The 15576-nt window shown below is 35.0% G+C and overlaps 3 protein-coding genes across 4 annotated transcripts; 1 reads left to right on the forward strand and 2 right to left on the reverse strand.

The window, feature by feature from the left end:
• Positions 1-242: 242 nt before the first annotated feature.
• LOC125208869 (kelch domain-containing protein 4) lies at positions 243-5557 on the reverse strand. Its single transcript, XM_048108364.1, has 20 exons — positions 5279-5557; positions 5056-5142; positions 4907-4975; positions 4463-4595; positions 4330-4376; positions 4176-4262; positions 4014-4075; positions 3730-3772; positions 3545-3625; positions 3217-3336; positions 2668-2773; positions 2201-2264; positions 2042-2084; positions 1735-1944; positions 1497-1658; positions 1259-1396; positions 1032-1154; positions 843-929; positions 651-719; positions 243-564 (listed from the first exon to the last, which is right to left on the reverse strand). The coding sequence occupies exons 1-20, from the start codon at positions 5408-5410 to the stop codon at positions 457-459; spliced, it is 1971 nt and encodes a 656-aa protein (XP_047964321.1). The 5' UTR covers positions 5411-5557; the 3' UTR covers positions 243-456.
• Positions 5558-8303: 2746 nt separating this feature from the next.
• On the forward strand, positions 8304-9847 carry LOC125212095 (two-on-two hemoglobin-3). The gene is made up of 4 exons (XM_048112142.1): positions 8304-8478; positions 8793-8923; positions 9348-9492; positions 9603-9847. Exons 1-4 carry the CDS (start codon positions 8342-8344, stop codon positions 9679-9681), a joined length of 492 nt encoding a protein of 163 aa, XP_047968099.1. The 5' UTR covers positions 8304-8341; the 3' UTR covers positions 9682-9847.
• Positions 9848-12069: 2222 nt separating this feature from the next.
• On the reverse strand, positions 12070-15036 carry LOC125209495 (coiled-coil domain-containing protein 25-like). 2 transcript variants are annotated; one of them, XM_048109094.1, is made up of 6 exons: positions 14819-15036; positions 14101-14180; positions 13780-13883; positions 13585-13672; positions 13339-13400; positions 12070-12534 (listed from the first exon to the last, which is right to left on the reverse strand). In XM_048109094.1, the coding sequence occupies exons 1-6, from the start codon at positions 14929-14931 to the stop codon at positions 12382-12384; spliced, it is 600 nt and encodes a 199-aa protein (XP_047965051.1). In that variant the 5' UTR covers positions 14932-15036; the 3' UTR covers positions 12070-12381. The 2 variants fall into 2 exon arrangements, with proteins under 2 accessions (XP_047965051.1, XP_047965050.1); XM_048109093.1 differs by having other exon boundaries at positions 14053-14180; positions 14819-15035.
• Between the last annotated feature and the right edge of the window lie 540 nt (positions 15037-15576).

Here is a 15576-nt window from a genome sequence, read left to right on the forward strand (position 1 = left end):
CTTTTTAATCAAATCGAATTGAAAATTTTTTAAAAAATGAAAAATAAAAGGGAACTGAATCAAAATATCCCAAAAATAAAACCTGGCCGGAAAACTAAAATTGAATAAATATATCCTCTAGGTCGGATTCTTCAAATTGTTACTATAATAACTCTTTTTCAACAATACAAACCACATTAAAATAACTCTTTTTCACTCTCAATGCCAAAAACACTAGATTTCTTAAATTTTGTTTACAAAGATTTGCTCAACACAGATTTAATTCTATTCTCCGATAAATAAAAATTCTAGTTTCATAACTCAAGTTTAATTTAGCTTTTCTAAACACTGGAGTACTATTTTCATCAAAATTAACAAAAAATCAAACCCGAAAGGAAGGATTTAATTTCATATAACAAACACTATTCAGAATTTGCTCAAAATGTGAAAAAAATTTCAACTAAGCAAATTTCCTCTTCACCTTCCGGCCGAAAGCTTGCCTTTCTTGGCGCCCTTCTTCCTCGAGCCACTAGACTCCGGTGCCTCTGCCTCTTCCACCTTCTGCTCCGCCTCCAAGATTGCCAACTGCAGAAACGTGTCAACGACGAAAGAGTGAACGTTAGCACGCGCTGATTCTTGAAATCAACTGGTGAAAGAGGAGACGATGTTACCTCATCAAGTATCGGTTTCAGTTCCTTGTACCTCGTCTTAGCAAGATCAAATCCATCTTTACGGAGTTCCTGCAGCACCAAAAAACCTTAATCCAACAACACCAATGGAATGCAAACATAACATTTTCCTTTCGTAATAAGTAAAACTCAATCTGGACCATTGATCTTTGTACGATCCACGCTAAGACTGACCTTTCCCGTGTGCTGTGTATGCTCATAAGCAGCCATTTGCCAGTACATATCCGTACGTTTGTAGAAGTCCTTGAGAGACTCCCCGGGCTTTACATATAAAGTTTAAGAACGAAATAAATTTAGAAACATATATGCAAGATTTGGCGACATAATGAAGTTGCTCAATATGGAACGGGTTGCAGCAAGTACCGTTGGCGTTCTCTGTGAATCAGAAAGGCCGAGGGTGACTCTGATTTGTTCAATCTTGATCCGTCTCTCCTTCCTCCGGAGGGTTTTTCCTTCTCCCTTTATTATAGCAACGGCATCCCCCATCTGTTGCAGCAAACGCAATAAGAAATAAAGCACGTTTTCGTCTCTGTAAAATCTAGAAGTGAAAATAGCATATTTTTCAGTGTTCTATTGACATGAGAAAATACCTCCACGTCTCCATCCGCATCCTCAGATTTGTCACTGTCATCTTCACTGCCAGAGTCTTCGTCTTCACTATCATCTTCGTCTTCATCTTCATCCTGTTCTTCATCATCTGATACTTCAATCCATTCTGATTCAGATGCCTGTACAAAACGGATACAGAAGGACTTAAGTACAATAGCCCCGAACACAAAACAGAACCCAGAAACGTAAATAGATAGCATGAGCAAGATAGACACCAACCGGAATGATGCACTTCCATTCATCCAGTTTACTAAGGTTGAGTGCATACATATCATCAAGAGTAATCTCTTGATCCTTGATCTCCATCATGCCACCGTACAAATATAACATATCTTTTCCAACGACCATACATGAATTGATCCGTCCACAAGGTTTCACTATCTGCAAACGAGAGATAAATAGTTCAATAGACAATTCATCAAACACAAACGAAAGGCACAGGACGGATGTAATAAACCTCTGGTAAATCAGATTCTTGCACCGCGAATTTCTTGCTAGATCCAGATACTTCTTCGTTATCAACAACTGTCACTTTTTTATGCAAACTAGCAGATATAGTTTTTACGTCAATATCCATGTCAGCATCATCATCGGAATTTTCATCTTCGTCGAGAGATGATACATTTTGCCTTTCTGCAACTTTCATCTCGTCAGAATCCTTCTTTAACTGTAGAGACATGAACCAAGGGAGGAGTCAGGCATGTGGATACGTCGAGACGACCAAAAAAAGAGCTGGAACTCGGGAACTATCCCAACAAGAATACCTTATGTTTCGTTGCCTTCTCCTTCCGCAGCTCCAATGGATACCTTTTTAAGGCACAGAACAAATCATCATCGGTTCAGCATCCTTAGCAAAGTAAAGGGATGACAAAATGCGCAAGAAATAATAATTATAACTAAATTTATAAGCAAGCAGTTCATACCAGCGATGGTTGTCAAGTTGGAAACCATAAATTTCATTCAAGAACAAGCTCATCATTACGTCACCTGTTCAGAAACGTGGGCCAGATTTATAAGCTTAATTGACTCAAAGAGAACAAAGTCCTAGTAGTAACTACTAGTATTTAAAGTTCTTCATTTAGCATAAGAGAAAAAGGAGGATTAAGTACTAAAAATATAAAAACTACACCTCAAAATTAAAGGTTGCAATTTTACTGTTCACTTCATCTAATCTATGGAGGACATACATGCACTGTAGAATACAGATTATACTTTGAAATCTAGCTGCGGCCATAAAACATGATTGAACCTAATTCGCACCCCAATTTGTAAATCTAAAGTATCGTAACTACTTCATGGGAAAACTCAGTTCCAAATATTATTCTTTTGTTGCTGAAAGCGAAGCATTTAAATCAGCTAGGTGAAAAGAAAAGAAATTCATAATATCGACCTTCCATTTCCATATCAACCACTCCTCCAAAGAACAGTGCCCTCTTCTTATGGACAGCCATAGAGAAACCAGCACGAGGTCCAGGAGGCATCCCAGTCTTCTTGACCTTTTACATGAGACAGAGAAGAAAGTATTAACAAACTTCAGATAAAAAGAACTTCATAAAACATAGTAGAAAATACACCAAAAAATGGTCAGGCACAGAAACAAATATAGTCATTGATTGGTCTATTTTTAACTTTATCATTCTGCTTCAAAATCGAAGCACATATTTTAGGTTCTGCTTCTATGAAATTGAGAACATATCACAAAATAGGTCACATAGAACTCATCCGTATCAAAGATTAACTGAAAAGGAGCTTTCTTTAAAAGAGTGGTATTTTTTTTTTAAAAGTGCAAAATACTATGTATTATTAATAGAAAAAGAGTATCTAAGAGAAACAAAGCTATCCTGTATTAACATGTAACAGCAATGAAAGTCATTCTGTAACTATGAATCATATTTATTTCACAAAGAAAGTGAATAAGTATCGAAGGAAACATAGATACCTTATTCCATTCCCAGGTTTTAGGATCAAGGCACCACATATCTGAATGAACATTTCCCTTTTCTGAGATTTTTTTGTCTGATGATGAAACCTCTTTTGAGTAGCCGCCATATAAATAAATCTGGGATGGAAAGTCAATTATAAGAATGTTAGAATATAATCCAATATATTATAACCTCAAACAATTGAGTTCAAACAACATTGATATAAAACAACTAGGCTGCTATCTCTACAACCAACAATTTTGACATGTATTATAGAGTATTTAATGCAGACAGAAAGAGTTCACTTTAAGGTACTATATTATTAAATCGACATGCATCACTCACCTCATCTTGGTAAACAACAAACTGGAATCCACTTCGAGCACTAGGCCACAAGGATCCTGGTCTAGGTTTTATCTCTTGCCACTACAATCAAAGTAATAAATGCCTAAGTTAACAATCTGAAACTAAACAAGCACCAGAGAACATATGCTGAAAAGGTCAAATTACAAAGATAACTGATACAATACCTTATACTGATCCAGATCGAATACATGCAGATCATTGTAGTATCTGCAGTAGGGTAAATATTTTACAGATAGACGAGAAAATATTAAGGAATACGATTGGGAAGAATTTAAAGCAAATCCACACTCAAATACGTGTAATTTGAGTTCACTATGCAAGCAATACTGCTCATAATTGTTTGATACAACTTTTATGCTGACATAAATAAATCGAGTAGTTCATATTGAAGTGATAATGTTGTAGAACAAGAAGTATTACAGGAGCAGAGAAAGAACCGGAAAACTACCTCACTTCTCTAAGAGTATCATAAAATCCTCCAAAAATTATGATTTTGTGCTTGTACAGTACCTGCAAGAGAATGACAGCACAAATTCATTATGACTTTTCAATTCTCATAATTAAAATTCCCCAAAGTTGATGCATGTCAAATGAGAAAGCTCCAGCTTACCATTCGGTGACCTGATCGTGGACTAGGGCAACCTTTATAGTTCAGTTGCTCCCATTGATTTGTTTTTAAGTCCAGCACCCAAAAATCCTATAAGAACATTTCAGAATCAAAATTCCATATTTAAAAAAGCTTCATTAATACCAGCACTCTATACCTTGTAGTGATGAAAACGCTCTTGATTTGGAGATGTAAATTCACCACCTGATTGCGTCATTCATTCAGAAAACAAGATCAATGTAGTTTATCTATAAATAAAGGATATAATTTCTCTTGCAGTCTCGTTATACCATAAATATAGAGACAGTTCTTCCATGCAACTGCCTGATGAGCACTTCTAGGGGGCGGGCTATTGGGGCTCGAAATTAACTTCCATTCTTGCTTTTCCACATCAAACCGGTAAAGATCACCATAAACGAATGTCTGCATAAACAATAATCATCTCAAACTCATTACTTGCAAAAAAAATAGAGGGACCTTGCTTTTCACCTCATCTCATATCTCCGCAATAAGACAGATTACCAAATATGCAATTCAATATAATCGTGACACTTGTCATGAAAACCAACACCTTCACTTCCTCAATAGTCATTACCAGAGCACCACTTATAGACAAAGTATGTATGAGCTCATGCCACATATAAAGTTCGGAACTTGACTTAGGCTTCAGACTCAATTGGGTCAATTCTCCAATTTCTACTGATATATAACAAGAAAGAAAGAAAGAAAAAAACCTTGTTTCCATTGTAAAATTCACCACCATAAAGCACGAGTTCGGTCTCTTTCAATGGATTAACAGTTAGCTGCACGTACAAGAAGAATTCAAACATGAGTTTCCAATCCAATTATAAATTAAACTTGGCACGAATGAAAGAGGTTGTACCGAACAATTTGATCTTGGAGATGGTGCTGGGACATTATCTTCGACATGGACTTCCTTCTTTTTGGCTTCCTCTTTTTGTATACTCAACTGCACAAATTCCAAGAAGCCATTTCACAATCATTCAGCAGAATCACAATGGAGTTGAATAAGTGTGAAATCAATAAACAATCAAGTGAAAGAATGGTTTTTTGGAATTGATAGTTGAAGGAGAATGTAGGTATACCAAAATAGCATCGATGTCATCTTCGGGAGAGACTTTTTTAGACTCACGTCGCGCCTTTTTCACCTCGGCTTTTGCAGTTTTCTTCTCCGTCTTCTCTTTTCCTTTGCCGGGTTTCTTCGGTTTTTTTCCCATTCTTCTCTGCTTCAGCTGCTGGCGCTAGTTGCTGCTTCTCCTCTCACTCTTGATTGGGAGTGTAGCCGTCTCTTCTTTTTGGCTATTTATTTCGCGGCGGAACTTTAGCTTTAGGGGTTCAATTTTTGGTCTCTGCTCTGCTTCTCGATTGTTTCATACACTATTTTTTCCAGTGTACATATTTTTTCTTATTTTAAATTTTAATTAAAATTATTAAAACATCCAAAATCACATAATGAAATAAAAAATTAGTGAGTGTGTGTGACCCTATTTTTTAACAAGAATAAGAATTAAACACAAAAAAATATTTTTCCTTTTAAAACCTAGCATTAAAATGTTTGGTGAATTGAGAATTTATTCGAAGGAATTAAAAGAGCATTAGATATCAATATTATATTAACCAAATACATTCAATTTATATTTTTAATTGCTCTTATCAATTAAATTTGTTCTAACACTACATGATTATGTGTTATAATTAAAATTACATTTTCCACCTTATAGTATTTGTACAGTATTTGTAGTATGCGAATGTGATGAGTTTGGTGTATAAGAGAGAAGGTGGAGTTGTGTGTCCATGCGAAAGATGATCGACTTCAAGAAACAAATGGCCGTTGGAAAATCGGTTATCCACGTCAGCTCAAAAGTAGCCGTTGGAGGTTGATGAGCGAAAGTAACAGCTGGAGTTTGTTACATGAACTACCTCTCTTTGTTTCTAGTTCATAGCATTCATAAAAGGAGATCTACACACACGCGCGTTATAACTCAATCACTTAGTCTCTCTCGCGAATTCACTCTGTTTCATAGATAGCTTATTGCGGTTTTAGCTTTCTTTACACAGTGAGGATAGAGCTCGATCTGAGAGTGTGTAATCTCGATAGTGAGGTGAATAAAGTTTCATTTTGTTGTCTATGGACGTAGATCGAAAGATCGAACCACGTAATTCCTTGGTGTGTTTTACGTTCATTGCTCTTTGTTTGTCGATTGCAATGAGTGCAATTCATAACAGTATTGATAACCACACCACCAACTAATATACTGATACATATCAAGTGTTTTTTTTACAAAAAAGCATTATATTTTTAAACAAATAAAGTATTAAAATACATCAGATATATTATACTCCCTGTGAACATGTATTATTATTATATAATTTATATTAAAATTACATATTCCACCTTATATTGTACAAACAAGTAATTTTTTAAATAATTTTATGTACTAGTATAAACTTTGGCAAAAATATCCACGAAACAAAACGACTAAAATATGTGTGATTAATGGGCCAATCCAAGCATTTCTTTTCTATGAAACAGGCCCAAAATATTTTTATTAAGAAAGAAACCCAGGCCTTCTACTAAATTGACACAATTGCACATTGCACATTGCACACATGGTTTATTTTGAAATTTGATTTTGGGTCAACAAGTTTAGGTAATTACTATAACTATGGGAAAATTGGAAAATTTTAGAACTCTTTATACTGAATTTTTTTTCACAATTATATTCGACGCATTTGAAATTGTAAATTATACAAAATTTTATAGCATATAAATCGCAGCATCATTTCCAAATGGCTCCGATTATCAATAGATGAAATTGAGACAAGGATGTGAATCTACGTAATCTACAAAATCTTAGAAAAATAGCAATCCAATATTAATTTCACATCAAAATTTACCTATCTCAACAAATATATCACTCAATTTTTTCGAACAACATTTGATGATACTTGATTGTTTACATGAGTTTTAAGTTTAAATTATTGAGTAAGATAGAACTTTTTTAATCAATTACAATTAACTTCCCTCTCGTACTTATGTCATTAGAATGATTGAAACTCTCAATTTATTGATTGGAATAAAAACATTATAGTAAAATAAACTCAATAATTCGTAGTACTATTTAACCACAAAAAATGACAAAATGGGAGAAAAGAAAATTCTAGAAAATATGTCTTCATGGTGTGTTACAACGAATTTGAATGCATTTTCATATTTATGACAAAAAGAATTAAAAGTTACTACAACACAGTTGCCTCATTATGTCCTCACCAATCAAAATGACAAACACGATACGTTATCAAGACAGCTGGACTATTGTTTTCTTAATTATGGTCTTTGTTATTCATCGTATAAATACTTAAAAATGGTAATATTATCAATTTTTTTAAAACAAAAAATGGCATCACTTAAGCCTTAAGGTCTTAATTTGTAATTCATGGAGTACTTATTTTATCCAGCAAATAACCCAGAATTTCAGAAGATATATATGATCATCTGCCATATAATTAATATGCGATTATTAGATATACATGATTGTTTACTTCCAATTTCCAAAAACAAATTAATTCTAAATTTCTAATTACAACATACTAGTATATTTTTCTTAATAACTTCAATTTTGACATGCGCCGTGCCCACATTATGCATGATCAATCCCCCAAAAAATCACAAATTAATTGGACAGCATACCACTTAGATTACAAAAATAAAATTTAAGCATTTGTTTATGACATTTAACGAAAACCATGTTTTACTATTCACAAAAAGAGATGATAAATTTTCTTTGGGTCGTCAAAATTGCAATAGGCCTATAAATTTGGGGTCTGTAATTAGATTGAATAATTTAATTAATTGGACTATATGGGAAATGATATACAAATAAAAAATCCTGTACACGACTCCATTAAAAAAACAGAAAATAAAAAATAAAAAATGTGCCCCTTGTTTCATAACTATGAAACTAGTGGCTACTATTAGTAGTGTAAATTTATTTGTGAGAAGAATATTAAATATTGGTATAAAATTATGCGAGTGTCGCCACCAGCACACTCCATAGCGTGCCGCCCACGCGATGTACACGTGCCCCTATAAATACCCAATTCATTTCCCTCTTCAAATATCCACACAAATCAAATCACAGAGAGAGATGCAGACACTCCAAGAAAAGGCGTCGGAGTGGAGCGGGGTATCCCAAAACGACGCATTCGCCATTGACGACACCAATCTCTACGAGAAGCTCGGCCTCCACACATTCATCAACCTCTCCACCAATTTCTACAACAGGTCAAATTCAATTTTTCATTACAATTTTACTTCATATCGCTATTCCATCGTAGTATTTCACTAAATTCATTATTGAGAATGGGTTGAAGTTTGGATTTTTTGGATGAACTGAAGCTTCCACACCTCAGTAAAACAGTAGGGTTTATTCATTAACGGCATAGGAGAAGTAAATAAGAATGAAACCAATAATTATTCCTTCTTATTTAGGTTTTTAAAAAATAATCTATTTAAAAAATAGGGTTTTTCATGGAAACATTTGTTGATAAATGTAATATCTTGAATGATGTATAATTTATGATGATGTTGGATGACAGAGTATATGATGATGAGGAAGAGTGGTTCCGATCAATTTTTGCAAATTCTAAGAAGGAAGATGCCATTCAAAATCAGTATGAATTCTTTGTACAGAGAATGGGAGGGCCTCCACTGTTCAGCCAAAGAAGAGGTGACTCAAATTTGACTTCAATTATTATGTCATTTCAATCTTATTTAGATATTGTGTGATTTTACTGTTGAAATGGAATTGATCTCTATTGGCATGTGAAAGTGTCTCTCCTCTTTTCAGTATCAAAAGATTCTTGCTTGAGACTTCTCTCTTGTTTTAGTACAACTATCCTTCTTGATGGAAAAATCATAAACTTTCTAGATTATGGTCTTCAATGTGAGAACGTGTGCTTTGAAACGCGATGATTCAAGTAATTGAAGCTAAACAATGACATGGCTGCTAAGCTTGAATGATCAGCTAGTTTGTTACTCATGAAAAAAGGTCCTCAACCATTAGGAAATCTGCACAAGATAGGATTATTTGGCTTTCTGTGTTATTCTACTTGTTGTACCTAATTGTGTTTTGGCACTCATTCCTTGGACAGGCCATCCTGCCCTGATTGGTCGCCACCGGCCATTCCCGGTCACTCACCAAGCTGCTGAGAGGTGGTTGCACCACATGCAGGAGGCACTGGACACAACCAAGGATATTGATTCAGATTCCAAAACCAAAATGATGAACTTCTTTAGGTACCGTACAATGGCACAACTCTACAACAAACTCATCTCCCAACTCACTTTGATAAAACGGGTCTTCTGTTTTTTTGCACGATCATGATCCAATCTTTTTTTCCTGCTAGGCACACTGCGTTCTTCCTTGTAGCTGGAGACGAGCTGAAGAACCCGAAACAGGGGATTCCGTGCAAGCACGCAGCATAGAAGAACCTCCCATAATTTGATCATTGATGCAGTCCCTCCCAACCAACAAATGGTGATATTTACCTATTATTACAGCTGACTGAATAACCAGATTGTATGATGAAGAACATGTATCCCTCAACTTTAATCAAGAAATGAATGTTCCTCATTTCCCCTGTTTCAAAAATCTTAACTTGCTGCTTATTCAATATGACATCACTCCTTACTCTTTTTGTCATCATGAATGAATGCTGCCAGAATTTTCAAAATAAAATACCCTAGAATCAATATTTTGAAGTTGATTTAGCATACATTGTTCACTCATCCATCTTCATCTCATCACAAATGCAAAAAAAGCAAGCTGAATTCACAACTTGAGCATTCATTCCTCAATATACAACTAATACAATAAGCTTCAAGAAAAAAAAATCTTATGACATTTATCCACAAAAGAGGAAAAATAAGAGGAAAACCAAAAATAAAAAAAAAAAACATGAAAACTAGGATTACATTACATACATTGAGATTTGGTGTGATTCATACATCAATTAATGAGGATCTCCTTAATTCATTTGGATCGAATCTTGAAGGATTGGCATATCTGGCCGAGAATGATCGGTAGAGGTTGTCGCTGTCAGAGCCCTCGTCGAAGTTCTGCATATAGGTATGCGGATCGTAGGTTTTCTGCGTTGCAAAGGGAGATTCTGAGCTTTTCTTCTTCCCTCTTTTGATCTTTCGCCAGAGCATCAGGCATTTGTGATCACTCGATGATGAGTATGCGTTTTGCCCTAATTTCATGCTTTTGCTGCGTGAGCTTTTCCATTTGCTCATGGAAGGAGACATGGTTAGAGAAGGTCGATGGATTGAAATCTTTTGAGTGAGAGAGAAAGATAGACAATGTGTGTGCATGGATATGACCAATATATATTTTTCCAACAAATTTACTAATTTAATGCAATTTTCATATATTTTCACTATATTAAAGAATACTCCTACAAACTAGTAGATGGAAAGAAACCGTGAGTTGCAAATTAAAAAAATTATTTTGTTTTATCTTTTCAAATATTACTACTGCTACTACTACTCATATTTATAATATATTGAGATACAAAAGGAGGATACCATAATTAAATAAACCAAATCATATAAAACTGTATCAGATTAAATCGTAATAATACATGGAAATAATTACTTACTAAACAATATCTTTAGATATATGCATAAGGGGGAATAGAAAAATTAAGACTAAAGTCTAATTTTGGTCCTTTATATTTGCTCTAAAATTCTTTTTGGTGTCCATTAAGTTTGTGACCTTTTGGTCCCAAACATATTGTTTTGGTCCAAAATAACCAATTTCTATTAAAATTAACGGTCAAAATGTTTGATCGGTTTAATAACTTAATTATAATCTAGGACTACCAATTTTAGTCTCGTACATTTTTCATAAAAATTCTCTTCAGGTCCCATATGTGACCTTATTTGGGACCAAAATGTACCAAAACAATTAGGGATCAAGAGGTCACTAACTTAATGTATGGGACCAAAAATTTTTTTAGGACAAATGTATGGGACCAAATTTGGATTTTAGTCAAAAATTAAATACATGTATTGCACTATGACATGTTTCTATGAATAGGATATAACAACATAATTAATCCGGAAGAAGAAATTCAGCCCGAACACAGAATCAGATCAAGATAAGATTTTGTAATGTGTTGTTTGATTGAAGATAATATTTAAATTGTTCATTTTGTCATTTTCTATTCAATGGAGTACTATTACGTGTAACTATATGCCTTTATTTACTGAGGATGGCTTAACATTCTGTTAATTACTTATGGCTTATTAGTGATTAGTTTTATGAAATGCTTAATAAATTTAATTATTAAGGTTCTTCACTATTAACATTGAACCCTCCATGTCGAATACCAAAAATAAACAAAGAACTCAGAAGATAGACTTTGATCTAGAAAATAAAGAATTTATCTCTATAAATCGAGAAGACAAAAGAAACTCTCAGATATGCATCGCATCACAACACTCATTTCTATGAACATTGAATCCACCAATGCCACCTCCAAATATTCAAGACCAAACCAGAAGATAGAAACCATCCCAATAGATAATGACATAGAATCTATCACCATCACAGACCCGAAAAATCAACTCCGAAATCAACTCCCATACCAGAAAATCCAGAGGAAGACGATAAACACAACTCACGAAACAGTGAAGATTGAACCTAAACCTATCCCGTTACACAGTAAGAGAGGTCCCGGAAAAGCAAACACACAACAAACGAACAAAAACTGATCTAAGTAACGTAAATTCCCAAAAAACGCCATAGATCTTAAACAGCAAGAAATTACACATAAAAGCTGAGCAAGTCAAAGAATTCTTGCAACAAAGTTAACCAAGAAAAAAGGCAACAATGTGATACCATTATCCGATGAAACAACATCGCATCATAATCCAAACACAAGCTTTTCGTCATAATCAGATCGAATTGGGCAGTTCCCTCTATATAAATCTTTGCTCCCCACATATTATTACTACAATTAGGGAGCGCTTCAATATCTCAAGATTTCATATAAATACCTATCGGATGACGCGTGGACTTTCTCTTTTGAACTTCATTGTGGTCCTCGGCCCCTTGTGGCCAAAGAACTCATATACTCGACTAATGGCTGGATGTTGAGGGACTGTAGAAGCATTTTATGTTCACATGAAATCTTCCTCAAGTTCTTGAAGGGACTTGTTGGTAGATGCTATGTCCTTGTTAGATGTCATCTTCTCAGCTACCATCAAGTTTTTGTAGCTCCTTAATTCAGCCTGCCTGTCTTTCTCAAGTCTGTCCAACTCCTCCCGTCGCTTCTGCAAAACATAAAATCATATATAAGCATAACTAAGCCACAAAAGAGCTTTTCAAAGTGACAATCAGTGAATTAGTTAGTTTGTCATTACGGCAATCAAAATATCTGTACAATCTACCAGAAAATTTACTTAAGTAACAAAATATAGGGAACATAAACATCAGATATGGGACAAGAACCTCAATAGAAATATCTCAACCAGATTACATTATACACCACTTTTTTCTTCACTAAATATTAACAAGGTGATAATCATTGCACTCAGCCACAGAAAATTAGTTGCAAGACATCTTAATCATTACATGACCAGCAGGCATCATGAATCTACTTTCATGGTGCCATAGATAGGTAGAAGCCAGAGAAGCTCTACTGTGGTGAGGCCTGTGAGAGAGCAGAAAAAATAATTATATTTGTCCAGAGTCAAGTAAGGACTAACAATATGAGCAGTGGATTTATTTATGACTTAGTTGCTCAGACCTGGGGTAATATAATAGCATGTTAAATCAGCAAGTCCTAGAAAACTAAATACCCAGATGTTTTAGATACCCGGTCGTAGTTTGAGAAAAGAGAATTTCATACAGTTATGCCAACCACAATCAGAGAACAAAGGAAAACTGAGCACCACACATTTCCATAAGGAAAATTGATACTGCAAACAAGGCACCTTCAGGTAGCATACCTCAAATTTAGTTTAGTTAGAGACTTAGAGTCAGTGGAAACATTTCAATATGCATCTGATTAGAAGTGGCTCACTTATATAATTATGAAAAACCCTTGTGCCTATACCAAGAGGTAAAATCCTAACCTTTTCACGGAGCTGCTGCTTCCTTTCTGCTCTTTCTGCTGCATTTACGGCCTCCCGTTCAGCTAATCACACAAAAAGAATTGCACTTATTAGGAAATTAGAAGACATTTTACTCGCATTCTATTTAGTTATGTGCTTCAAGCTAAGAAAGGCATGCCACAGAAAAAAATAATCATGTAGAGAATAGCTTGACTCTCTTACTGTCTAACATGAGAGTTTTTGCAAAATAAACAACAAAATACGAACCTTTTAGATCAGGAGTTCTTTCCACTTTGGTCCTGTTTAATCGGTTGACTATCTCATTTATTCGCTTTTCAACTCTCACGGTACGAACCTGTGTAATTAGAAGAACACATTTACTTTGACCTCTGGTATCAGTTTTCAAGCAGTAGGAAAATACCCCATATAGTTATCATAAAAGTCACAAAGACTAATGCTCACCATTTTAGAATTATAAAAACCAACTTGCCCAACATCCATCGATGCAGTCTTCTTAAGATTTTGCCAAGGAGTGTAAACAACATCGACATTGTTTACTTTATTTCCTGCAATAACCATGATATTAGATTAGACAATATAAACATATGCCAAACAAATCAAGCTTTTGCTTCAAACAAAAACACTCAGAAGTCCCAGCAAAATATGGTACTCCACATAAGTTCGACAGACAAGCTACACTGAAGAAAGTCGAGATGCAGAAAAACAAAATTTTGCCTTGGATAGAATTTGCTTTGACTAGTTGAGCACAATCTTCTAATACACCTTCAGATATATCATCAATAGTTTGACCCTTGTGCAATCTCAGATAAACGTGAGCTGAAGACATCTTATCCACGTGGAACCTGCATCAAATCATCCATGTCAAGTAAGCTGCAGCAATTATTGAACAGCACAATAGGCCATATTTTAGTAGCATATTTGGCAGTCCAAGAGAGCTTGTTTCGAATCCACAGGAATGCATTGAGAAAAGGTTATCAAGGCTAAATCATCACAAAGTGTTTTAGCATCCATTAGATTGAGCTAAAAATTTCATTCATTTAACAAAATCAAAAGCAGTTCTTCCATACATACATCTTTTGAATAGCAATATAGACCTAAAGCTCCAAAACACATATAAAAGTCCAAGATTTCATTTTGCCCTAGAGTGATAACTGAAAAAAATTATGATAGAACTACAGAAAATAGACCGAAACCTATACCTTTCTACCTACAACCTGAAAAATTCAATCCCCTTCACCATACACTACCCAATTAACCCTCAATCTAAAAATCTCCCAAATATTAGAGCTCAATCCGTTCTAATTCCACACCACGTCAATAAACTCTCAACTCAACTTCCAGCTAAAAAATAAATGCACTACAATCAAAATAAGCTTGTATACAGAGCATATTACCAACTAAAATGCATCATCCAGGAAATGAAGTCAGAGTAATCGAACAATTAAGGTGTTATAGTAATAATAAAAAATGATAAGAGTACCAAATATCTTCAGGAAATCCGTATTTGATGAGCTCCTCGTTCTCATACTTGTCGAGGCCCATGAATATGGTGAAATCCCCAGCCTCCGGGCGCGCCTTGAAGTAGAAAACCATTCTCTCTTGTATCACTAGGGTTTGAATTGTGGTGAATTTGACGATGGAATTCAATTAGAATATGAAGCTTCGCGGTGATGACTCTCTCTCATTTTCGCCTCCCTGTTCTCCGTTTATATTTAATAAATAAATAAATAATTTAATTAATATCGGATCCGTTTCCGAACATAATCCGATTGGTTAATGGGCCTATTTGTTAATGAGTGGGTCATAAAGCCCAAAATTACGGACATATCCACACTAGAGACAAGATTGTAAGGATTTGGAAACAGACAGCTCGAGTGAAGGGCATCAGCTTTTATCCACTCACGTGCTCAACATGTCCACGTCATCATCAAATCACCCTTCCAACACATCTCCACTGGTACCTGAGCATCCACGACGGTTGTGTTCAAAATTTAGCTCTACGTACTTTTATGGCTGCGTCCGCCACTGGTCATGAATATCATATTGTTATGGAGGCGGGCGGAGCCTACAATCTAACAAGAATTTGAGAACCTCATGTCACCTGTGAACGGTCATCAAAGCTGTCCACCTAACCAAGTGAAAGATTTAGGCCAACAGAGGAGGCGAAATAAAATTTATCGGAAGCTAACAAAGAGAGAATGGCGATGTCGGAAGCTATCGAAGGCAATGGAAAGTTCA

This window comes from Salvia hispanica, chromosome 3 (genome assembly GCF_023119035.1).
Source record: "Salvia hispanica cultivar TCC Black 2014 chromosome 3, UniMelb_Shisp_WGS_1.0, whole genome shotgun sequence".
In the NCBI taxonomy this organism is placed as follows: domain Eukaryota; kingdom Viridiplantae; phylum Streptophyta; class Magnoliopsida; order Lamiales; family Lamiaceae; genus Salvia; species Salvia hispanica.